The sequence below is a fragment of the Penicillium rubens genome (genome assembly GCF_028828025.1).
Source record: "Penicillium rubens strain IBT 27055 chromosome Unknown utg000002l_segment0_segment0, whole genome shotgun sequence".
NCBI lineage: Eukaryota > Fungi > Ascomycota > Eurotiomycetes > Eurotiales > Aspergillaceae > Penicillium > Penicillium rubens.
Window position 1 is genome coordinate 3910228 of NW_026890600.1, and position 25351 is coordinate 3935578.

At 49.3% G+C, this 25351-nt stretch overlaps 6 protein-coding genes across 6 annotated transcripts; 2 read left to right on the forward strand and 4 right to left on the reverse strand.

The window, feature by feature from the left end:
• Positions 1–708: 708 nt before the first annotated feature.
• N7525_003960 (putative tRNA-splicing endonuclease) lies at positions 709–7158 on the reverse strand (the record flags this gene model as incomplete). The annotated part of the gene is made up of 3 exons (XM_002566281.2): positions 709–804; positions 869–955; positions 1024–7158. The coding sequence occupies 3 exons, from the start codon at positions 7156–7158 to the stop codon at positions 709–711; spliced, it is 6318 nt and encodes a 2105-aa protein (XP_002566327.2).
• Positions 7159–8562: 1404 nt separating this feature from the next.
• Positions 8563–13272, reverse strand: N7525_003961 (uncharacterized protein; the record flags this gene model as incomplete). The annotated part of the gene is made up of 4 exons (XM_002566280.1): positions 8563–9478; positions 9528–9757; positions 9811–12750; positions 12814–13272. The coding sequence occupies 4 exons, from the start codon at positions 13270–13272 to the stop codon at positions 8563–8565; spliced, it is 4545 nt and encodes a 1514-aa protein (XP_002566326.1).
• Positions 13273–15775: 2503 nt separating this feature from the next.
• N7525_003962 (uncharacterized protein) lies at positions 15776–18146 on the forward strand (the record flags this gene model as incomplete). The annotated part of the gene is made up of 7 exons (XM_002566279.2): positions 15776–16595; positions 16649–16753; positions 16806–16858; positions 16916–17042; positions 17098–17176; positions 17228–17387; positions 17439–18146. 7 exons carry the CDS (start codon positions 15776–15778, stop codon positions 18144–18146), a joined length of 2052 nt encoding a protein of 683 aa, XP_002566325.2.
• Positions 18147–18476: 330 nt separating this feature from the next.
• Positions 18477–19442, reverse strand: N7525_003963 (H(+)-transporting V1 sector ATPase subunit E; the record flags this gene model as incomplete). Its single annotated transcript, XM_002566278.2, has 3 exons — positions 18477–18668; positions 18726–19237; positions 19302–19442. The coding sequence occupies 3 exons, from the start codon at positions 19440–19442 to the stop codon at positions 18518–18520; spliced, it is 804 nt and encodes a 267-aa protein (XP_002566324.2). The 3' UTR covers positions 18477–18517.
• A 155-nt stretch (positions 19443–19597) lies between these two features.
• On the forward strand, positions 19598–21602 carry N7525_003964 (uncharacterized protein; the record flags this gene model as incomplete). The annotated part of the gene is made up of 3 exons (XM_061212876.1): positions 19598–19639; positions 19707–19937; positions 19998–21602. 3 exons carry the CDS (start codon positions 19598–19600, stop codon positions 21600–21602), a joined length of 1878 nt encoding a protein of 625 aa, XP_061069897.1.
• A 1635-nt stretch (positions 21603–23237) lies between these two features.
• Positions 23238–24032, reverse strand: N7525_003965 (uncharacterized protein; the record flags this gene model as incomplete). Its single annotated transcript, XM_002566276.1, has 3 exons — positions 23238–23510; positions 23570–23704; positions 23808–24032. The coding sequence occupies 3 exons, from the start codon at positions 24030–24032 to the stop codon at positions 23238–23240; spliced, it is 633 nt and encodes a 210-aa protein (XP_002566322.1).
• Positions 24033–25351: the final 1319 nt, after the last annotated feature.

The window sequence follows — 25351 nt, forward strand, 5'->3', positions numbered from 1 at the left end:
ATGAAGAAGAGCAAGGCTTAGGCCTGGCAGAGATGTAAATGCGCGGGGCGTGAGAATGAAAGAGAAATGAAATGAATGATTGAGCAAGGTGATACCTCCCTAGGCCTCAACATATATCAACAATAATATGAAGACACCTGAAAAGATACTGCAAAAGATGCCACAAATATCGAAAAAGATATAATTAACCATTGCAGCTGTAATACCAAAATTGAAACATGATCAACAGATATCAATCACTAGGTAGTATACATAGTCAATCGCTCGACAACCCTACCTGCGTATTCTAGCGTTTTGCTCACCCTATTTCTTTCATAGCATTACAAGTCGTCAAGTGGTAATGCGCTGATTACAGCTAGATCGATTTATTAGGTCACATCCTCATTACCTATGTAAGGATAAAGACCGTCCACGGGTATAAGCGGCCGATAATCTGTGCCTCGGAAACATCAGGATCTGGACGTATTTCCGTGGATGACAAAGAGGCATCTCTCTCGGAAAGTAAGTCGAGGGAAGGATTGATGACATGGCGAGGTGATCAGAGGACCAGAATGTGGGTAGTAGTGTAACGCTGGAAAGACCAGGGAAGATACATGTCAAGATGATATTCATCATTGGTATCTAATACTATTTGTTCAACTACGTGACAGACATGACATAGCGTCATGTGGATGCTCACAAGTACATCGAAATGGGCATTTGCGGCGCTTACTTGCGCTTTGGCTTGGGTCGGATGAAAGGATCTGTCTCCTTCTTTTTGCGTACCATCGGGGGTCGGGGCCTGGTAGCACCTTGATTGGGAGCCTATATTGATAAGAAATCGGTATGAGTAACTAATCTGAAAGTAAGCCAAGAGCATAATGCTTACATTTGGTCCTGGCCTCGTTGACGGAGCCCTCGTCGGGTCATTTTCGCTCGGATACGCCTGGACGTCGCGAGAAGGTTTGATGAGACCCTAAGAAATTGTATACTATTAGCATACATGAAAGCCAGTTATTCGATCCAGTGGGCGGAAAAACTCACTTCTGGTGGGCCGTTGGTTGGCGGGCCCTTGGAACCATTGCGAACATTGGCCACCGGATTGTCGCGAGGAGGGCCAGAAAGACCGGGGTGGCCACTGACTCTGGAAACAATCGGACCACGAGCAGTGGGACCGGACGGACCGGGATGGCCAAGACCCAATGGGCCCCTTGGAGCATTGACTGGGGGACGAGGCTGCCCCGTACGAGGACGTTGCGCCTGTGGTCCACCAGAAGTAGATTCCTCACGTTTCCTCTTCGCGGAATTATCAACAGCGTTCGCTGGCGAGTTTGAATTTGTGGCTTGAACAACGGGGATCTTGGGATTGTGTCCTCCCAGTTGACGCTCTCGCTGACGCTCAGTGAATGAATCTTGACGTCGCTTGAGGTTGAACTCATCTCTCTCAAGGCGAGATTTCTCGAACTTTGAAAGAACTTTCGTGGACTTGCAGTTGAGGGACGAATGCCCACATTCGCCGCATTCAAGGCATCGTTCAGCGCGACAGGCAACCTTGGTGTGACCAGACTGGCCGCAGCGGAAACAGGTTCCTCGAGCACTTGCCTTTGCCTCGTCATTGTCACAGTTGTGGGTGAAATGGTCGGCACTTCCACATATCCCACACATTTTCGTCGGGTCTAAACCCTTAGGTCCCCCAGAAGGTCCATCAGGTCGGGGAATTGGGGATGTACCGCGCCCAGAGGCAGAGACCGAGACAGAGCGCGAGTCAAGTCCAATAGAGGCTGATGAAGGTCGAGAGATTTGCGGTGCAGGGGGTTCGTAGTCGGGGGAGCCTGGTGTTTCTTGGGCGTCAAGGTCAACCATTTCAATCTCCTTGTAGCCAGTGAACTGCGGCTTTTCCAGGATTTTCATAATATCACCCTCCGTGTAGACATTTCGTTCCCGCGCGTTCTTGATGAGTCCATTCCAGAACTGACCCTGTTCCAGGGACTGCGAGTTGCCCAGAACCCAAAGCGATGACTTGGCACGGGTGAGACCGACGTTCATACGACGGATATCAGCCAAGAAACCAATACCCTTGTTGGATGCTCGCACACAGGAGAAGATGATGACCTCGCTTTCCCTACCTTGGAAAGCATCAGTCGTATTGAAATCAACCTTCCGCAGAATGTCTTCGCCGTATCGTTGAGTGAACTGGTTCTTGAGCTCCCTCAGTTGGCCTTTGTAGGGTGTGATGATTCCAATCTTGCCCGCGAAGTCGTATTCTTTGACGTCCGTGATCAAACGATCGTACAGTCGCATGGCTACTTGTAACTCCGCATAATTGACCAAGGAGTGCCCCCTGACTGCAGATGAGTGCATGCCCTGAACATCGAAGAATCGGTAAGGACCAAGAAGCTCGCTTTGATGCCAGGGACGTTGGCGAAGCGTAGCCATGTCCGGTCCATCCTGCAGCTTGCCATCGTAGAACGTCACACTGGGGAAATGGCTGATGGCTGGGTGCATACGGTACTGGACATCCAGCAAGTGCACGTCCTGAGGGTGGTTTTTCTGCATGCGGACGAACAAGCTCTGTTCATACTGGAACTTGGAGGCCATTTTTGACAAAACAGTTGGAGGCAACTGCTTAGGGTCACCGACAAGAACACACTTCGAGCAGCCGTACTTCAGTGGGATAAGAGCACTGAGTTCAATACACTGTGCCGCCTCATCGATGATGACGGTCTCAAACTCGACATTCATACTCTGGAAAATTTCATGTCCAGAGCCACTGAGAGTAGTGCAAATGACATGAGATTCGTTGATTATTTGTTCTTGGATCCGCCGTTTATGCATATCAGCATTGCGGGCCAGCGTGTGGTTCTGATCGCGGGCTTTATCAATGGACGTGCTCAGTTGAGACCGCTTCTTTTTCATCAAGTCAAACTCGCGCTCCAGCTCTTCCGGAGGAGGCAGTCCCTTCGCTCGTGCCTCGTCGAGCCGCGCACGGAGCTCTTTGAATGATGTATCAGTCGTCTTATGTTCTTCATAGAGCTTCTGCAAGTCGACGCCGTTTCCTTTGCTGGGATCCTGGTTCAGACGGGCATTGACCATCTCTTCGAGGGTAACGTCTAACACCTTGGTGTTGATCGCGTCGCTTCTTCCTAGACGAAGGACAGAGACCTTTTCTTGGCGACCATGAGTCGTCTTTACACCATCCTTCAATCGCATGACTAATTCGTCGACAGCGGCATTGCTAGGTGCACACAGGAGAAGTTTCTTCGAGAGGGCATTTCTCGCAACAGGGGCACCATTAACTTTGACCACCTGTTTTCCAAGCACGTCGCTTAAGAGACTTCCAACAAGTGCGGTGATGGTCTTGGTCTTTCCTGAACCAGGAGGACCTTGGATGAGAGTAAACGCGTCGTTGTCAACAGCTGACTTGATGGCTCTTGCCTGAGCACGATTGATGGAGTAATTGTCCATGATGGTCTGCAGCCTTGCATCTGAATAAGTGAGAAGAGGTGAAGGCTTAGCCAAAACGATCTCTTCACATAGATCATAGTACTGCAACGCCATCAGGGCACCATATTCACGCTCCACTGGCGTCAAAGAAGTGATCTTTGCGCCCCAAGCCTCAGTTCCCGGCCCGAAAGAAGACAGGAACTTGTTACTCCCGGGATTGACCCGATATGTGACCTCCATCTTTTTGTTCTTCCGATTGACACCACAGACACGCGCGAGAACATGGGGCGCACTCGGGTCGCTTGTGAGATTGGGCGAGTTGGAGAACAAGACCAAGTCACCTTCACCGATGCTGAAATCCTTAGGAGGAAGACCGAGCGGCTGAGTGCTGAATTCGATCCACGAGTCAACAGCCAATCGGGTCATGACTTTGACTTCGAAGGGTCGGAAAGAACCTTCGTCCTTCGCCTGTTGGAAACCTTGCCACGCCTCGAGAATCAACAAAGGTTCGAATGTTCTCTGATAGTCATCGGGTGTGCGGAATGTGTTTGAAACCAGGGAATAATCAGTGCGGTCCGAGGTAGGAGGAAGATCGCCGGTTGCGAAAAAGTCCCAGGAGAGGATTGAGTGGTGAAGAGAACCGAGATCTGGAGCCAGGCGAGCTCGCATGTCCCTGACAGACCGATGGCGCTTGACCTTTTTGACGGGTTGCTGTTGAAGGGATTGTTTTTTGCTCAATTCGTAAGCCGCGACAGCGTCCGGTTTCTTCGGCTTGGCACCAAAGAGTTCCTTGTCTAATTCATCTTCGCTCTCAGAATCAGACTCATCACCAGAGGAAACCATCATGCTATCTGCGGGGGTTGTATGATCTTTACCCTTGATACCAATACCTTTCAGGCCAGAGCCTTGTTCAGCTGTTTGTTCCCCAACGCCATATGCGGGCATGTTCTTCTTGAGCCTGGCAAGCTCAATCTGATCACGCTTCTTCTTGGCCTCCCTTTCCCGTTCGCGCTTCTCACGGAAAGACAAGACGTGGGTGGTGTCATCGCCGGATCGCACAGGGGGTACTGACTTGGGAAACATGCCCGGGGTGAACATCTCAGGGCGATGCTTGACAGCCGTGGAGGATCGCATTTTGGCGGCCTTTTCAGCTTGCCGTTTGGCTTGGGTGGCGAGGCGAGCTTTGTTAAATTCGACAGAAGAAGACAATTCAAGAAGAGTTTGGTCGGTCAAATTCTCATCATCAAAATCATCATCACTGGTGATGCGAGAGGAGGGGCTCGAGATATCAGAGGGTTTGGCGAAAGCGGTGATCGAAGACTGTTTCTTGAGAGAAGCAGTTGAGGCAGTGACGACGGGTTTCTTATAGTACGCCTCCAATGAGCGGACTAATTCTGCCTTCTCACGTTGATTGAGTATTGTTTTGATTGTGCCGTTGACAGCAACCCCCTCAATAAAGCTCAATGCATCTGGCTTCACAGTGGTCACATTCATCCCACCCAGCCTCCGTAAAAGCTTTGCCACCAACCCTACGAGCGTCGTTGCCAGGAACTCATCCTTCAACCTAAGCCATTTTACCATGGCACTCATGGTGGCAGTTGGTGACTTGAGGAAAATTTCCGATGCAGAGGTCTGCCCCAAATCCGCATTCCCTACAGCTCCCAAGAAAACACCATACTGATCAAAGAGAAGGTCCGCGAATTGAATCGTGTCACGACAAAATTCGAGCATGACAGCCTTATCATTACCCCGAAGGTGCCATGTCTCGGTCTCATCAAAGATCGTAGTCAATGCCAGCCACAAATACTCCCAGAGCCTTTGCAACGACATGACCTCCCGGCGACCAGCGAGATTACGAGTTCGCAGCATACCGGTTTGACTGTCACATAATATCTCTACGATGTCTGTACCAGTGTATAGCATTCTTGGGGCTGGCGCGAACGTCTTCATGTAAGAAATCCGACGGAATGACCAACTGAGGCCGTAGACCGTGGTCGTGAATGAAGATTGAAGAAGGTGAGAAATGGCATCTCGTCGAGCTGACTGGCCGCTGACGGCCTTGATCAGGTCAACCGCAGCTGTGTAGGTGTCATAGTCGGCGGCAAACAGAGCCGAAATCACAGCGCTACTGGTATCCTGACTTCGGAACAAAGTTTCAAGGTGCTCGGGTGGGAAGTCTGCCAGACGTCCGATGATTCGACATGAGAGGTTGGTGAGATGGCCATAAATCATGTTGAAGTGGGTCTTCTCCTTGTTCCCTTCTCCTTTCGTGGGAAACATCTCCAACCCCACCAGAGGCAAGATTCCTAGGAGTGCCGAACTTGACAGTGGCAGGTTGTCCCGATGGAGGTTTTTGATGACAGCATCCCAGATGGGCGCCGAGTAAGTAGATACTCCATGTGAGAGGGTACCGTCTTTCAGAAGTGCCTCATAATCAGTCTTCAATGACTGGCACTCCAACGCCAATGTGTTGCGTACAACTTCCATGCACTGCGTGAGAATATCCTCCTGCCGACTTCGCTCAACATCAAAAGTCGGGGGTTTGATGATTGTGCTGATTGTATCACCAACCACTCCCATTGTCTCTGCCAACACGATCCGAGTAACTGTACCCCGGGAAGACTCATTTTCTGTGAAGCGGCGTAGTGTCTGAAGGAGGCTGGCCAAGCCAATATCAAAGCAGTGATACCTTGACAAATTGGGGTATTGGGTATCTTGAAGGCGGCCAAGTAATTGCAATGTCAAGAACCGACAGGCAGACGGCTGGTGGGCACCCTTCAGGGAGCCGAGGAAAGGATTGATCCAGGAGAGCATGTCTTTCAATGCGGATTTTTCGAAAGGCTCACCCTCGGAGGTTTCGAGGAGAAATGCATTAAATTGTGTGTTGTAAAATGTATGCTCCATGATTGCTTGAGGAGAAATGGTTTGCATAGCATCCCAGAAGTCAACAGGGGCCTTCTCAAGGAATAACTGGATGGTGTTGAGAAGGAACCGCAAGCCCGGCGCAGGTATGGCAAGGTGGTCCACCGAGAGGCGACAGGGATCTATCTCTAATCCCCGGAGCTGATGTGTGATCTGCTCCTTGTGCAGCTTGCGGACGACAAGCTGCATGCCTCGCCACAACCTCTGAATCACTGCAAATTGCGGTGGTTGTTGTGAAGCAGCTCGTAGGCCCATCAACAAGCCATCGCGTACCGCCCATTCAAATTCTTGAGTAGTGGGAGGCCGTGCGTATCGCGTCCATGACTGAACAGCCCAGAAGCTTCGAAACTGATCAGAATCAAACAGAAAGCGAGAGACTGCAGGAATATAATCTGAAACTTTCAAGCTTCGTTTTGTTTGAATGAGCTTGAATGGCTCATCAAAATATTCCTGCAGGAGGCTTTCGTTGCGCAGCATGGCTTCACAGCTCAGTGTCTCGAATATTGACAGCAACGCAGCCCTGTCCAAGACATCCAAGCCAATCTTCTCCAACGGGATTAGCTTCAACTGTGTTGTGGCTGTTGTCAAGTTGCGAGTGATTCTCCGAATGTCCCACTCATCAATTCTCTGAGCAAATGCTTCAATATCATCTTCGTGATAGTTCTCCTCCTTCAGCAAGTCCATGAGCCAGATCTTGCCGATGTAATAATGCTTGATGCATAGGTCACATTTCTCCAGCGACTCGTCTAGTTTACCGAGGATCCAGTTTTGATCGTCCTCTACGCCATCCTTATGGTATGCAAGGATGCGCATGGACGAGAGAAAGCTCTCTCCTTCGAGCCTTTGCTTCGGCCACGATATCCTTGATTGCTTTTCCCGCTTCATCCACTTGCTCTAAATCTTCGTAGCGGCCATGATCATCGTCGTCTTTCCGGGGACAGAAGAGGTGGGTGGCCTCCGGGAGGGCCTTGAGTTCCCTGTACAAGACGGAACCTGGTTAATTCTAGCTCATATGCCTTGAAGAATTTCCTCGGGCCTACCTAATCGCAGCCAGAAACTCCATGAGGAGTGTAGTCTCGAATTGTGGAGATAGTTGAATTGAAACGACAGCGGTGCATTTCCTTCATCCCATAGATAAAGCAGCTAGTACATCGTTTTGCCGAGAAGGAACACTGAGATCAAAGTGATTGCATAGGCTTTGATCAACTGCCGATGAGAGAATCGAATGAAGTGGCAGCAGGCTCAAACGAAGGACAGAGTAATGTTGATAGCAGCGAGGAGTGGCCTCGCAACCAAGAGCCGTATTCGACCACTATATGCTGAGACTTCGGCGACAGAAGAGGCGGTGGAGAGGCGGCAAGATTTAAACACCTTCTGCCTCAAAGAATGAGACTTTCCTTGTGTTTAGCCAAAGCAAACGAGGAGGAGATGGCGAACAAAAATCCCCAGAGCAAACCCGAGATGCCGAAGTGTCATTGGCAGATTATCCGGGCGGTGAAGCAGCTCTCAACGCGTAGACGCGCTCTATTTTACCCAACTGGGACACTATGTGGAAGTCGCGATATTTATCTAATATAAGACTGCAACATAAGGCAGATACCCTTGAGCAACTACACTTTGGAAAAAGCAGAACTGCGCAGTAGGTAGCCACGTTGAGTAATTTCCTCGCTGAAGGCATTGAATAGAATACACGAATGCGACGACCACCCCCCATGCCGGCTTGTCCTTTTTGATCGAGGAGACCAACAAAACACATGAACAAAAAACAAAAGCAAGAAGATCATTCGACAAGATATAACATCCAGATGGGAACCAGACAAGAGGAAACCTGCAAACGCAGGTGTCATGCACTTTGCAGGGACAGAAACGCTTTTGTACAAGGAAATATAACATAGGCCGGATAGGCTTAGTGTAGAGCATGCATCAGAACAATGAAACGGAAATATTGGAAGAAGTGGATAATAAGGAAAGGGTAAGAGTGAAGGAGGTAAAAACGAAGATCGCGCTAAGCATCCGACCGAGTAAAGTAGTAAACCAGAACGCCTGCTTTCTATCAGGGAATATAAAAGGCTCTCAAAAATCAAAACACCACAGCATATCGCTCGTCAAGATAGGAATGGCGAGGAGAAACCGCAAGGAACAAACCAGAAGGTCTGACGGTGGTAAAGTCATCAGTGACGGGTCATCAAGCTCCATGCAACGCAAGATGCGACTCCTCTATATCACATTATTATGTACAGGAGGATCGTCAGGAGTCCGGAACGGGTCTTCATGTGGACGGTGTGAGGTTTGCGACGACTCCACTCGGGAAAGCATGGCAGCGGAGGTGAAGTCGTTGCTTTGCTCGAAGCTCGGTCGGCTCCGGTCAAACGAATGCCGTGTCCGGTCGTGAGATCGGCGAACATAGTCCACGGACTGTGGTCGCGGATAATGGTCGAGACTGGCGGTGTAGTTGGTGCCGTTGCTGCCATTTTGACTGCGGGGGTTGTGGGTGTGTGCGGTTGGGGCCATGGATGGAGCATAGAAGGGCCGCTCCTCATCAAGAATTCCAGTGTCCTGCTTCATGGGCGGCTGCACTGGCTTCACTATTTCCGAAGAGGTGGCTGATCCATCACTGGAAGCTGCGGCCTTCGCGTCGCCCTCTTTTGGGGGCATCGGAGGATCTTCGATGGCATCCAGATACTTGAATTTGCCCAGCGTCACTTGCTCGCGGATGATATCGACATCAAGCGGGAAAAACACTTTCTGGACGGCGTTGAATGTGAAACGCGGAAGCAAGCAGATCAGTACAGTCATCAGAAGAACGATCCAGTAACTCAATGATCCATAAACTTCAGCGGCGGAATGGTAAAATTGACCAGAGGAAGTGAAAGAGGTGTAAATGCCGGTCCAGAAGAATATGAGAAGACTACTGATGGCGTTGATCAGCGAAGTGAACCAATCCCATCGGTACGTATTCATCATGATGTAGAGATTGCTAGCAATCACAGCACACGACGCGACAAGAACTCCGATACGGGCTCGGTCATTGATATTCCGTCCAGTCTCGTTGACAAAGTTTGCTGGCGCATATAGGAGATAAGGCATAAAGAAACAGATAATTGACTGGTACATGCCATCGGCCATGTACAACCTATCCAAGTTAGTATGTCTCGGAACACTGGGGGAAGGATGCCAAGTACCAGAACTTAAGTTGCGACCATTCCTTACGCTCTATGCCTCTCATGTACAATTGAGGCACGGCAAGAGACACCTTATCGTCCACGTCCTGATCGAAGATACCCATGAAGATCACGGGCAATGAAGTGAAGGCGAGATTGACCAATATAATGTAGGTATAATCGAAGAGATAGGAGCAATCGAAGTCGTTGTAGATACAGTACCAGAAGAGAGCAAACGTCCACACAAGATTCTGCGAGGAGTTAGTGGTAACGTAAAATGATATTCAGTGCCAAGGCCACATACCTTGTAAAAGAAATTGGCGGTGCATTCTCCAAGGCGACGGTAAGACCACCTCCCATGCACTAAAAGAAGGCGCTGGAGGTACCGGAACTGGCCAATAGCATAATCAGAAGACATGACGGCTTGCCTCCCTTCTTCGCCAGCAATACCAACGCCGACGTCCGCCTCTTGAATCATTGCGACATCGTTGGCACCATCACCAACAGAAAGAGCCATGATGTTCAGTCCATTTTTGACCATGCTCACGACAGCGGCTTTCTGTGCGGGACTAACACGACAGCAAAGAACGGCCTTGCACTGCTTGCAGAGTAGAAGGAACTTTTGTTTCAACTCATCGGACAACATCAGCTTGAGTGTTTCACCATCGACAACCACGGCATGGGTAGGCTCAGGCGGTGTATGATCAGCACGGGCAGCAAGAAGTTCCTCGTCAGAACCGGTCAGCCCGAAAGTCCGCAAATGCTTATCGAGTTCGTCAGAGGCCTGCTGGTGTTCAGTCTCGGGAATGTTCAGCACAATCAGCTCCATGTTGTTATTGAGCAGGTTGCAAGAAAACCCAATGTTGATGGCAGTCTCAACCTTGTCACCGGTAAGGACCCAGAGTTTGATACCAGCGTCTGCAAGAAGCTGGATTGTATCGGGCACGCCATCCTGAAGTCTGTCCTCAATGGCAGTTCCGCCAATAAGCATGAGCTCCTGTTCAATTTCACTAGAAACTTTCTCTAGTTTCTCCTCACGGTCCGTGATCGCAGCGGCAGCGATATCGTGTTCTCTAGCCCATGCTTGGTATTGATCCTCAGTAAGCAGTCGGTCGGCAACACACAAAGTCCGAAGTCCTTCCCTAGCGAACTCCTCCAGGTGCTCTGCGGTTTGTCGACGCAGCTCCTGTTGTTTGCCACGGGCCAGACGGGAGTAAATGATGCTGTCTGCGCCCTTGCAGAACAGGCGAATAGTCCCATCAGGCATTCGGATGATTGCACTCATTCGTTTTCTGGATGAGTTGAATTCAAGGGTGTTCAAAACTGTATATGTGCGTTCCTCGCCCATCACGTTCAGGAGAAGGTCGTCACCCGCTCGGCCCAGAACAGTGAATCCACAATCTCGAGCAGTGCTGACCAACGCTGCCTCGTCTGGGGACTGTGCCCTGAACTCAATTTGAGGAGGATCGCCGGGAGTATGCTCAGTAATAACGGTATGACATAAGGCAAGAGCCAGCATGAAGTCCTCTGTACAGTGCTTCTGCCGCTCTCCCGATTGTCCTCCCAAGTCGGCCACAAATTTCGGGGCAACGAACGTCAGCTGGTCGTCGTGCAGGTAAGGGTTGTCATGGATGCCACGCAACAGGTCCAGCATTTGCTGCGCATCAGCAGCAATTTGTTGCCGAGCCACTGCGGCCTCTGCATCAGCATCAGCTCCCTCGCGACGCCGCATGCCAATCTGGGCTTCTGTGTAAGCCTCTCCATATGCCAGGCCGTTGACCGTACATTTCTTGAACTCCATCACGTTTTGAGTCAAGGTACCAGTTTTGTCAGAAAAAATGTACTCAACTTGACCGACGTCGTCTGAGATGTTCCAAGACTTGGGCACACAATAGATCCCGAGTCTCTCGTAGTACATGAACAGATCGCTGTGGATGAAAACCGCTTGGATGGTCCGAACAATTTCAAGAGAAATGTAAAGAGAAATGGGAACCAAGTTCTGGAACAGGATGACTGCGGTCCAGAAAGTGACAATACCAGTGACAGGTGGTGTACCTCCGTAAGACTCAAGATCGAAGTAGTCTAGGGATTTGTTTGGCGCACCCCATGCGATTCCATTCACAATACCTGCGACAAGACACATGAAGAATAGGATGATGAAGTTGTAAATCACGTTCCAGTTGAGATCCTTTGCCATGCGAGGTCGTTTGGCCGGGGTCGCGCCGGAATTGAGCATAATCTTGCTCTCTCCGCCGGTGAAAAGGACAACACCCAGGACCCATTCGGTACTCTTCAAGTTGCAACCACGAAGCAAGATGTTGTTGATAGATATGGGCTCAACCATCTCCTTCCGGGGAGCTTCAGGGAAATTTGGATCCCGCTGGTCCCAACGCACGGCACCATTGTAAGAGTACAGATTGGCATGCGGGGCCTCACTTTCGATCACAAATTCAGCCTTTTCGCAGTCTCTGGCATGTCGAACTTGACGGCCACAATGGAGAGCTTGGCGAACCTTCAAGTTGGTCTCTCCATCCAGGCCTTTCGTTTCAATATAACAGGCGCCATCCGGGTCAGAAGTGGACAGAATCACAATATCGGCTGGAATTGGATCTTCGTTGTACAACCGAACAAAGTCGCCAACTTGCAGGCTTTTCCACTGCTCTCGCTTAAATCGCGCTTTGCCGGGTGTCTGCTTGGACGCATCCAGGACGGTGCCATGTTTCTTGTCCGGCGTAGGTTCCACGACGCTCTGTCGAGCTGCGCTGTTCGGAGACAAATACTTGTTCTCATTGCTGTTCATCATCGGCCAATCTTCGCGAGCTTCGGGTTGAGGCGATGGAACATCAGTCATGGGGATGGCGACATCTTCGGGGGCTATCGAGTTGCGTTGCGTATAAATCGAGGCCCGGGGATCTGCTGTACTCAAGAATGAGGCGCGTCTTTGACCTTGATCGTCATCTCCGCCTTTCTCTTTCTTCTGAAACTGAGAAGAAATCCATTTATACGAGGCAATCGAGGCCCTGGTACAAGCCTTTTTGATACGACGCCATAGATCGATGTTTTCTTCTGTGGAATTGACATTGTTCCATTCGACCAATCTGTAAACCGGAGAATTGTTCACTTGATTGTCCGACACTGTCCGCCCCCAATCCTCAATGGCGTCTTTGATAGCGGTCACAACGATAATAACGATTAGTGGAACGGCGTTCAGACCGGGGTTGTTGGCTCCGAAGATGGGGAAGAACTAGAATATCATCAGCCAATGCCAAAGGATTGGAGCCAGGGAACCAATTATGTCACTGCGTACGTTAAGAATGATGACGAACAAGAAATAGATGTTCGCAATGTTGTGAAACTGTAGCCAGATATTGTAGGGAACAAAGGTGAGTGGTGTGTACTTGGCAGTGCGAATTTTGTTTCTGGGATACGTGATGCGCAAATGACCATCTTCGTCTCGTTCAGATTCCGGAATGGGAATGCTGAAGTAGATTCTCCGATTGGGCCCTTCTTGCGGCGTCTCGGGTCCGCTATTGGCTGTGGTGCTTGTATTGTTCGATTTTCGCTTTTCGTCTCTCACATCTGACCGTTTATGGAAGCGATCAATGATAGAAACACGTTTCTTGATGCCACCAGGTCCGGGAGCTCGCGTGGTAGCCCATCTTTGTCGTTTCGTCGGCTTGGAGACGTTGCTGCTGACCTCCCCGATGTCACCACCTTGCTCATTGTTGTCCTCTCCATTGTCCCCAGGGAAGCGCACGGAAGCCATCTAGGCTATTGATGCACCCAAAAAGGGCATATAACTTGACAGAGACCTTGATTATCGGTAACTGACAACCATCCGGTTTGAAGGGCCGGAATCCGACAGCGCTGGGCGCAGAGAAAGATTGCCGGTCTAGGTGCGTTCACAGGGTTTGGGGTGAGGGAAACGCAATGTCATGGGCGACGCAAGTCTCGAGCAAATCAGGGGGCCTAGCCGCGCAAGTTGGGGATGTTCTCGTCGATGAGCTTCGAGGAATTGACCAAAACTATTCAAAACAGGGTTTCTGCGGCCGATCGTGATGGGAATATGAAATGCCAAAGCCGAGAGGTTATAGGGCGCACCCGCAAGGGGCCATTCAAAATACTGAAGTGAAAAAAGAAAGAAAGAGAAGAAGCAATTTGGTGATTATTCTGTGCTTCGAGGGGTGAGAGAGAGAGATGGTGTAGCCACCTGACTCGTATGGATCTCAGTACAGGAGAGTATGTAATATTGTTACCACCCGTCCGTGGATGCTTACCGATGGGGCCGGGTCAAGATACCTCTGCTTTGTCATCCAAAGTGGACTTGGCGGGAGATCTTTACACGCGTCAACTGTTATATTGGTATAATTTGGGTATAGTTCTGGTATAATTTGGTATAATATGTTTTGGCCGTGTTTTACACTGCCTGCTTCTATTGTTCAAGGCACCTTTAGGCAGCTTAATTCGTGTTAAAACCAGCGATCTAAATAATCACCTAGGGCTGATGGGGCTTAGGTAGCGATGTATACAATCTCGGACTCAAGGGACAATACGTGTAAAGTCCGGTAATTATAACATCCAGCCCCGTTCCGACCTCCCCCTTCTAAATTTCTGACAGTGGCAATCGGGGTACTCGGCACTTGAACTCTGGGACGCTCGGAATATATTGATGTACATAGTATGAACATGTATCTTTGTCGCTTGGAGGAGATATTGGGTAGGGAAGTAGATTTTCATTAGTGCGTATCGCCGCACTGCCACCGTCAGCATTATGATCGCTTACGACTAGACTTAACGGGGGATTACCTACCGTACGGAGTAATTCTCCCCAGTTCTTCACTAAGAAAGTGTGCTCCGTACTCCGTACATATCCGTTTCATCCGTATGAAGACTCTGGAGTAACGGTTATTGGCCCACAGCTCTTGTTTCTTTGCCCCCACTATGAACCATTAATTTAACAGCTGGCCTTTCCTCGTGTTCCAAGTTTTATATAGTTACCAGGCTAAAATTCTTACTAACGATGAAGTTTCTATCTTGGTAGCGATCATGCATATAGATAGAAATACAACATATAAGGTCATTTTTGAAGAATCCGACAATATTGTGAGCACACTGCCTCACGCGTCCCTTAATGATATCAGAGACCCAGAATTCGGGGTCGGAGCATCAATCCTGAAACCACCGACACGGCACGAGCTTTCCGGCCCACCTGAGTCAGCTTTCTTAATTTTCGCTCTGATGGCTATTTAGTTAGTAAGGCTGTGGGTAACTTAGTATCTGCCAAATTCCCAAGGCGTGTCCTGTATGGATCAAAATATCATTGGACCCGTGCTTTTATGCCGCGTGTATTAATATTTATGTTACAACAGTATATGCATCCCGGTCCCTTTTTTCTTGGCAGGAAAAGGACAAAAAGAAAACTCTTGGCTTCAGGAGAATACTCCTGAACAGGTCCAATGATCAGCGTGCTCGTACAGAGTAGAGTTCGCGGGTTGCCCGGGACTCGTGTTCCCCCTTTCTACTAGCCCTACTCCATACCAAAACCCATGTCTCACGGATATGTTACTCTAAAATATTGACGTACAGATCTCGAGGCAAGGGTCTAAAGCAAAAGCAGCGACAGCGCTCTGGTATACAGTGCAGCATTCGAATGGTGTGCTGATACAACATAAGACATACAGGTCAGGGTGTCGTCAGCCCGTCGACCACGAACTATACTAGTGGGACCCGATATTTAGCGTATTGTCATTTTATCTAAAGTTAGTTGGAGCGTTATTGCTCCGAGAACTAGACTGATACAGTGAACATATATAACAGAATCGGTCACTTCTCCCAAGTTTGTCATTCGAACAAAATTTGCACCTGGGCAGTAGTATCCGTCCACGGGTGGATGGAATACGGAGTACGGAGTAGTCATCAAGGATCAGCCGCAGATCCACGCCACCAGGAATGTGGCTGTCAGATCTACAATAGACAATAAAACATATAGTATATAACTAGCATACTTCATAGCCAAGTATGTTTTAGGTAGTACGAGGTATGTACTCTCGTAGATATGTCAGTTCAATGCCTCATTTTGACCTCAATATGAGTTTGGTCTCGAAGAGATTGACTCGTTAGCCTTCCCAAGTTGCCCCGAGGTTCCACAGCAAACAAAGAAAGTATGAGTCAGCACTCATGTGACATCGCGCCGAACGGGCGCGTTCGACGACGCGATTATGCCTCTTCTTTTTTAGGAAAAAAAAGGAAGCCCCTCAGCATACCCCATCATGCGGACCATAAAAGACCTATGGTTCAATAGGCCTGCATTCAATCATGTCAACTCGAACAGCACACCTGAGAAGAATGAAACCGCGGAACTTGCAACCGAATCCTCACCCCTCACCGAACCCCCCTCTTCCTTTGTATTCGATCAGATATCACCAGAATCCGAACAAGATGCTGAGGCCCACTTAAACGCGGCGCTGTATCTATCGACTCAGGATACCCTCCTTCAACCCCCTACACTACATCAAAGTTTCCAAAGCATCGAGTCAGCCACGGGGGGTTCATCTCTGAACGAGAGCCTCAGCGGATCCCAGCGCATCATCAAGGATGGCAGAGAGATAGTCATCAGCTCTGACGGGGAAGACACAGACTCAATATGCTCGTTGGAAGACCCAAAGAATCTTTTCGCTCCAAAATCTAAGATGGACGAATCCACACCGGCCAAATTCACCACGAAAATATCATCGCCAAAGAAATACAGACATACCATTGACTCTCTCGTTCACGATGCAGTGGATGATAACGAGGTCGAAGCCAGTGTCGCTCGGGTGAGAGCCAATTATGTACAGGGGCAACTGAACGGCAAGGATCCCGGAAACGACCCGTCCGGCACTGCCCTGAATGAAACCATGTTGATCTCAGCGCTTGGCGAGAATGAAGACGGTGTTGGAGGTCAACGTCTGATAAGTGCTATTAGAAGAACCGATGCTCTTGATCACGGCCGCGCCTGGCCATTTTTTGATTGCACGCAGACATTGCCGCCGGTCCCCCCATTTCCACGGGATCTGTTCGCACCTGGGACGAGTATGGATATATTAAGGGGTGAGCTTCAAATGAGTCGCTGTCTTCTTTATTACATGCTAACTGACTTGCAGAATCCGACACTCGCGAGCGTCAGTTCATGTCAGGCGAATTTATTCAGATGGCTTTATCCAAAGGACTTTTGCCGGACGAATTCATTTTGTGGATGTTTCGTTCCAGTGAGTCTTCTTCATCTTTTACTCATTGGCACGAAGCTAACATGCCTTCCAGTACCCTATGAACGTCGGGAGGAATTGAGCAATGCTTATTACGGAATTATTAAGGTTTGTAAATGCTCTTATATCGAACTCCAAGTAGTCTTCACTAACTGAATATATAAGAATATGAATATCGAGCGCCTAAAGTTGCTCATCCGTCCAGCTGATATCAATGACCTTTTCTCGCGATTGGGTGCTCGGAGCCAGGCGTTGGATACTTCCGAGAAGATTATCCCAGTTCCTTCTCAGTGTATGATTCGACCACCTTGCTTGTAGCTCTCGATCTTGCTAATAAACGCCGCCAGATATCCCTCCGGGTTCTGCGTTGAAAGACCATGCAACTTTTGTTTCAGTCCTGAGATTACTCAGAAAAACTGCTGGCTTGTGAGTTCTCACTCCTCAGACCCTGACAATGCAAGGCTTACAAATCTGTAGATTCGCAGAAGACACCCAAGAGCAGGTGGTGCTCCTACTGCTACGTCTTACTCTTGATGTTTCATTAACGGCGGATTCGATGGTATCTTCGGAGCTTCAGTGGACCATCAACGCTGTGTTAGATCCGGAGAATTTCCATGAAGCCGGTGCCGAAGATTCGGTGAGTACTGTCTTCTATATGTTATTCCTCGCTCAAAGCTAACGACATCAGTTGCGTCGAGTCTGCGCCACTTTCTACAACACGATACATGATGTTTGCATCCAAAGTCAAATTGTGCATCATATCTTGCCCACGTCTCCATGGTTTGCACTGATACGATGTCGCCTGGCCGTGGCATTTCTGCTACGAAGACCTAGTCCTCTCACCGAACCTCCTGAGAAGTTGCTTGATATCAAACGTATCACAATGTTACTGCTCCGCGATGAGCGTTTCCAAGTCAAGCGATTCAAGGGTATAGCCGACTACGACTGGAGGGAATTAACGGCACTCACTGCTCTTCTGAACGTCGCAATTGACTCGTCCGCGTTGGAGTTAAATTTCAGCAGTACTCAAACGGAGAAAGACTACGACGCTGCCATCGACAGGCTGGCAGCTCAGATCAAGATGATATTCTGCTCTATTCAGGATTCTGGAGCCTCACATGTAACACGGACGGTGGCAAAGAGTGAACTCGAGGCCTTGCATTACCGAGTTGTCTATTCAGTTCGGTCCAAGCCACCGCCGAAAACTACCATTTTCGAGTCACATGTAAAGGAGAGAGATGGTAATATTCGGAGCCATTTCAGCAACTTTGCTGCGCTTGCTGCTGGAAAGCAACATACTCAAACTTGGCAAGGAAGGAATCAGTCTGCAGGGCCAGGCGACGCGGATAATGGTGACACAGAGATTCCCATCCGCGCGCATGGTCAGGTACCCTGATCACGTTGGCAGTTTGAGTCTCAAAATCCCAACTTACCCTGAAGAAGCACAAATACTGCGCAAATGGGTTGAGATGTTGAAGTACCCAACTTTCTTCTATCACCCTATGACTTATGACCCTTATGATCATGCCCTCGAAAGCGAATTCTTCTCCCGGGCGTTTTATTACAGAATACCAATGTGGTCAAAAACTTGGAATGTAAACTATCGCTAAAAGAGTTCGATCATATTCCAGATCAGACTTGAACTGTGCAAAGGAACCCCCTCTGTCTATGAAGATGGTCAAGAGAGACAAAGATTACCCGAACTATAACACACGAAATACATCAGTCGCAAACGCGGAGAACAAAGATAGAACAAGTAATACACACTTAGTCGTAGAATCTCCGGTTCTGGTTCTTCCCAAAGAGCGTCTCTCGGACTGCAGGGAGAGCATCAATTTCCAGCAGCCGCAGACGCTCCTCGAAAGTGTTGTTGATCTCAATCTTGCCTTGTCCACCGACAATAAACACACCACCAGCACTGCAACCTAGTTAGTCTCCTTGGCGTACATCAGGAGCGGGGGGCGAATGAACTCACGATCCCTCTGGCAACGGCTCCGACTCGTCCAAGGTCACGGTCACCTCGGAGCCAACATTGTCCTTATACTCCTTGGTCGCCTCCTCAATAGCCTTCTTGGTAATATCGAAGTCCTTCTTCCGCGAGCGAATGGCAACGTTATCCTCGTTCAGATAATACAGGCCCTCAAGGACCAGCCCCTTGAGCATGGCCTGGTACTTCTTCTGGTCGTTGGCAGCCACCTTGGAGACCTTCTCACGGGCATTCTGGAACAGCTCATCAAGCAGCTCCTGACGGCCACCAAGCACGCGGAGTCGGGTCTTATTGGCAAGGGTGGACCGAGTGATCTGCTGGGACATGGCGGCCTGCTTGAACTTCTTCTCGTAGAGGGTATCGATGGCCGCAGTTTCCTGGCGCACCAGCTTGGACTTTTCGATCGCAAATTCTTCGTCGGCTTTCAACTGGATCTCTCGGGCTTTCTCAAGGGCTTCTTGCTTGATGAAGGCGGTCATCTTGCGGAGCTCGCCCGCGACCTGGATTCGATGGCCATCAGTTCAACTCAAGCTTCCCGAAACTTAGACTCAACATCAAACATACCTGATCATCTGAAAGAGCATGGCTTTGTGACATTTTGGTGGTGCACTGCTGTATAGCCTGTTGGGGTGGAATGACGTGGGGAAAAGGGAAAGGATGTTGTGTCCAACTAAGCTCGGATTGCGTTGCCTTGGCGTTCCGCATCCAGGTCCTCTGCACTCCCCTCGACAACCTACCCTTTCAGCGTGATCCTGTCTTTGCCTATAATTTATCTGAGCTATGGCTTCTTTACTCCGGTAGTTTTTCCTACTTGGTGCGCCTCTCCTATCCCTCGACCCGACCAATGCACGATACGCAACATGGGCAATCTAGGTGACTTATCGCCGGAGGGAAGTGTTGCGGTAAGACCACGGAAATCAGGATATACTGCGGGACATGATCAAAACTAATGCCTAATGCCGATATCAGGTTGGTGTAATTGTTGGGCTGATCTCAACCAGCCTCCAAGCTATAGGGCTCACGCTCCAACGCAAGTCGCATTTGCTTGAGGACGAGAAGCACCCCTACGATGTGCGCAGACCCCCCTACAAGCGCCGACGATGGCAAGTAGGAATGGGCATGTTTGTGATTTCCAATATTGTTGGAAGTACCATCCAAATCACCACACTTCCACTACCAGTTCTCTCGACGCTCCAAGCGGTCAGTGTTTCCCCCTCCATGCCACGACGTAGATCAGTTGCTGATGGGGATGCCGAATAGTCTGGACTAGTGTTCAACACCATATTTGCGACCCTCATTCTCGGTGAACCCTTTACCCGATATTCTCTTGCAGGCACTGTTCTCGTCTGCATCGGCGCGTTGTTGATTGCGACCTTCGGCGCCATCGGGGAACCCGCACATACCTTGGATCAGCTCCTGGATCTCCTCCAGCGACGGCCATTTCTTCTGTGGATGGGCGCCACCACCCTGGTGGTTGGTTTGGTACTCGTAGGCACCAAAATGCTGAAACACTTCCCGCCATCCTCACGCGCAAAACCCTCGGCCTCCGGTCATTTTTCACCACATCTGCTGCGACTGCATAGCCGAATGAGATTGATCCGCGGCATGAGCTATGGATTCGTCAGTGGTATACTGTCAGCTCACTCCCTTTTGCTGGCAAAGTCGGCAGTGGAGCTTCTCGTGCGCACAGTGGTGGACGGTGTGAACCAGTTCAATCATTGGCAATCATGGGTTATCCTGCTAGGGATGATCTTCCTAGCACTGACGCAGTTGTTCTATCTCCATCGGGGGCTAAAGCTGTGTAGTACTAGTGTACTATATCCTTTTGTGTTCTGCATCTACAACATCATTGCTATCCTGGATGGCCTGATCTACTTCCGGCAAGTGTCACAACTGGCGGGCTTTCACGCCGGTCTAATCGCTCTGGGAACAATAATTCTCCTAGGTGGTGTCTTGTGCCTGTCATGGCGACTTGAGGATATCGACACACACGCCGCTGTCACCACTGTCGGTTCCACGCAGACCGGACTTGGGCCGGGTATGGCAATTGTGGAAGAGCACACTCCGACATCGCCTGGGTTGCTGGACGGCCAGCATGAGGAATCACAGATTGGAGAATGCGAGCCACTTCTCAACCCGAAGACCCATACTCGACATCTTTCCTATCAGCGGGGAAGAGCTCCCAGCTTACCACTTAGTTTACATTTTGATCGTGACTCGGTCGATCTAAACCCCGCATCTATTTGGGCTGAACTCGACGATTCGGACTATGAATCCACTGATGGAGATAAAAAGTCGTCGGCAGATCGCCTACGCAGCATCAGTGGTAGCGCAACTCTAAACGGCCCATTATGGGGTCTGACACGGCAGTCGACGGTCGGCGCTACTACAAACGATCGCGAAAGGGGATCTCGCGGAATCCAGGGATTACTACGTGAGAACCCATGGCGTCGTACCTCAGCACCTCAGAGTGGGCTACTATCGGCCGCCCATCGTAAACGTCGGGGGGCTGGAGGTCCGTTTACATCATCGTCTCACCAAGAGGTCGGTGGGTACGGAACTATCCAAGAGGATGGCGATGATACGCACTGGCGCAACGACTTCCCCCTCATTCGTTCTTCTGGCGCCAGGTCTGGTCTTCTTGTTTACCCAAGGAGGGCTCTGGCAGATGTCTGGAAATTTGGGAGACAATATCTCTCTCGGTGGAGCAGCCCGCAGGCGGGCAGTCAGGCTGAGATTGACCCGGAAGCTGGCTCTTCCTCGTCCCTACTCTCGCACTCTGGCGCCCGTCTTCCACGAACAGGATATACACAGGGAATCCCGGTTCCTGAATCCGACACCCTTCAGCCATCGTCATCCCCTTGACAATTTTCCAATATACTCTTTCCCCCAATCACCTCCACATAATATTCACCCTTGCTCCGATCAGTCAATCGCTGCCTTCAGAACACTACAATCCTGGATTTTTCTTTGCTTTTCGCCTTTCAACCCCCATGTACAGTAGCCCCTCTTCGTTGGCCATAACCGCGCCTTGTTGCTTCCGTCGCTCCTGGCTCCGGTCGAGAAAAGATCAATCTCGATCTCTCTTTTATGTTCTGCCATACACTGTCAAGATACTATGATATGATACCACCCAATCGATGATATAGCTCCATACGAATGAATATAAGACCATCATACAATTTGCTCGCACTTTACATATAATCAGACCTACACCATAACAAATTCCAACTACCCAGGTATTTAGTCTATATTCCGTTATGGTGATAATACAAAGATCTTAGGCAAACCAGTCACGATGCCTGCCAAAAACCCCTCGGTCGTGGCATTGGCCTCTGACATGCAAGTCAGCAATCTTTCTTCCTTTCTTTCCATGGATGCATGTCAAGGTATACATCTCTTCGGCTTGGAAGTAGGTTAGGCAGATTTAGAACAAAGCAGCAGCAGTCGTACAGCATGTCAAAATAAGCGAATGTCATTGAATATAGTTGGAAATATATCTGACAAATCCTATAGTAACCCTGATAATATTATACTAAACGCCTAGAGAACTGCGTTCTGAGACCATTTACCCTAATAAATACACAGGCGAGAATATATCTTTTGGATCTGCTGTCCCTCCAGTTATACATCGTAGCGGTATATGGAGACAGAGCAGAACACAAGTCTACTCATAGACCATCACGACTACAGCAAGCAACAAGACAGTCCAAATGAACAGAATCCGATTGCTCCATAGCATACATAATGTAACCCAGCCAGAGCCATAGCGGTGCGAAGTTCGAACCGAGTGGCATTGAGAATCCGTCATAACCAAGACAGACGGTCTCATCACGGCTGGAATCAACGAAAAAAAATTAACACACAGTTTGAGATTAGACGATGAGGAAAAATAACATAACCAGTGGACAAGGAAATAGGTTAAGAACTAAAAGAGCAAAAAAAGACTAAGGAGGAAAAGCCACTTCGCCGACAAGTTTCAATGCACCACGAACACCTCCATCCTCCGCCATGGTCTAGGTAGAGGGGGGAAAACAAAAGCCAAATTAGCAATGAAGCCCAGATTTGCCTGCTTGCGCTCTCTTTCTCTTTCTTGAAGTTGGTTTCTTTTTTTGTGACGGACATTTTTTTTTTTGGTGAATTTTTTTTGGTTATTGGAAAAGCCATAGTTCTCAGCAAATTGGGGTTCTCCTTTTTCCGAGATAGAAAGCAATATCAAAAGGAAAAACCAGATCCAGTATCATCAAAGAGAGACTGGAAGGGTATTCCAGCGCGGTGCTTGACAATTTACAAATAGTCTCACGAGAGTGCCCTGGAGAATGGCGCATGCAGATACAGCGCGACCATTTCCGAGGGAAGAGTGGGATGATGGATCGGCACAGAGACGGGTATCAAATGAACGCGAGATCGAGGCGCAGGGAGGAAAGAACAGAGAAGAAGACGCAGCATCAGGGACCTTAAGCAAGAAGGACCCCAAAGATCAGATCATAATTTAAGCATTCAAGCAGTGGGCTGGTGCTGGGGTGGCATGCGACCGCCGACCGGCATGGGGTACTGACCACCAGCCTGCTGTTGTTGCTGCTGGAGGTTCTGGTAGTACGCCATCTGCTGCTGCTGCTCACTGGTCATGTAGCCAGGGTGAATACCTGGGCGCATACTCCCCTGAGGTGCGTTGACGTTGTTGTGAGCCACATCTTCGGGGGCCTCGGGGGCGACATCGGAGGCGTCGACACCGTTCTCACTAGCGGCTGGGTCGGGAGCGTTGAGGCATGCCTGTCAGTGTGTGTTAGTGGCTGGTTGAAAGAGTATTATTGAAGCAGAACATGGCTTACCTGAATCAGGTTCTTGCCTTCGGCCTTGGTAACCAGCGGCTGAAGTTTCGGGGTAGTAAAGGTGTAGACAAGGCCAGTTTCGGAGACGACCAGGAGGAGAACTTGAGTGCCAGTCAAGACAGAGAGTTCATAGGCCTATATAATTCCAGGATGGTTAGTTGAATGTTCCAATCGATCAAATGTGGAAGGAACCTCGATCGGGGAACTGATGCGGAGGGGGCCTCGGGACGCGACGTACCTTTTTCATGATACCGGCCTTCCGCTTGGAGAATGTAATGTGCCGACGCGACTTATCCTGAATAAACTTGATCTCGATCTTGCGACGCTCACGGCCGGGCTTATCATCATCATCATCTTCATCGTCGGCGCTCATGCGGTTGCGCTTGGTGCCACGGGCATCGGCGCCGTTGCCGGGAAGGTCATCGTGACCAGGGGAAAGCTTTTCGTCGAGAACCGCAGACATATTGGCAATAAAGCAGAACAAAAAGAGGTTTAATATGGGGGGGTGGTTATGATTTGAGGGGGGGATACCGAAAGGGGAAAGCAAGAGATGACCCAATCGAGTAACGCGTTTATGGGATGTGAGAGAAAGGGAATGGGGGAATCGATGGGGGGGGGGAGAGCGAAGAAGGCAAAGTGCGAGTTGCGATGGGCAGGCGGTCTGTTACAAGGTTCACGTGATAAGATGGTATTAGTACAGTTTGTAAGGTGAAATAAGTTGGGGTACTTATTGTACTAGCAAAGTTAATATTAGGCAGAAGTACTACTACTATTATTTTTGTATTGTGTTGTAATTGTGTTGTAATTGAGCCGTATTCGCCTCATCTGAACCAGACACGATTCTTGGCTCCGACCGCTCATTGGCTGATTCTTCCTTCGGCCCCCCCGTTTGCCATTTTTTGCCCTTTCCCCCTCTGGTCTGGACTCTTTTTCCTTTGTTGCCGATTTCAAGTCCCTCTTATATCCTCGGCTCCAATTTTGGTTCTGTTTCTGCTTGATTTGAAAGTCTCGAGTAAGAAAATAATATAAAAATCTATATGTACCTTTCTATACTTAGTACTCCATTCTATTTCACATGCCTCGACGGGGCAGAACTTCTCAAGCTCCGCTGCTATGTGATTGGCCATTCCACCTTTAAACATGCCTTAAGAGTAGCTAGGTATCCCTCATTTTCTATCAAGACCCTGGTATCATAGAAGCATCCTATTTCAAGGTTACATCTACAAGGAATATATAAAAAAAATATAAGAGCTCACATCACACAGGCGCGGGTCGCACCTGCTTTGTGGAACGGAATAATGGCCCTGTATACAACATACTCAGATGGCTGCATTCGGAGTTCATCATAAATAGCCAAAAAGGGCAACCCTGTCACCACTCTCTTATCTCTCTTATAGCTATCTCCATTCCTTTCCGATTGCAACCACAAGGGCCGACCTCACATTCATCATTGCACAAAAGTACGAAGTACAAGGCCACAGGCTGGATACAATAATCTCAAATATCTCATATCCCCTTGCACACACATGCATGCCTTGCATGGAACTTGTAGAGCCCCTAGAGATACTATTTTGGGGTCTCACAGACATGGATTTGCAAGGTTCACAGGAGTCGGGGTGACCTGGTCAGTAGGCCTTCAGCAGAAGCCAGGGGAATCCAGAGTCGGGGTTTGTTCCATGCTTCGTCTATTATTACTCCTATTATTACTCCCACATCTACGGTGTACAAGTCTGCAATACCTTCACATCAAGTGATCTGGGTTAATATTTCTCTAAGCGTAAA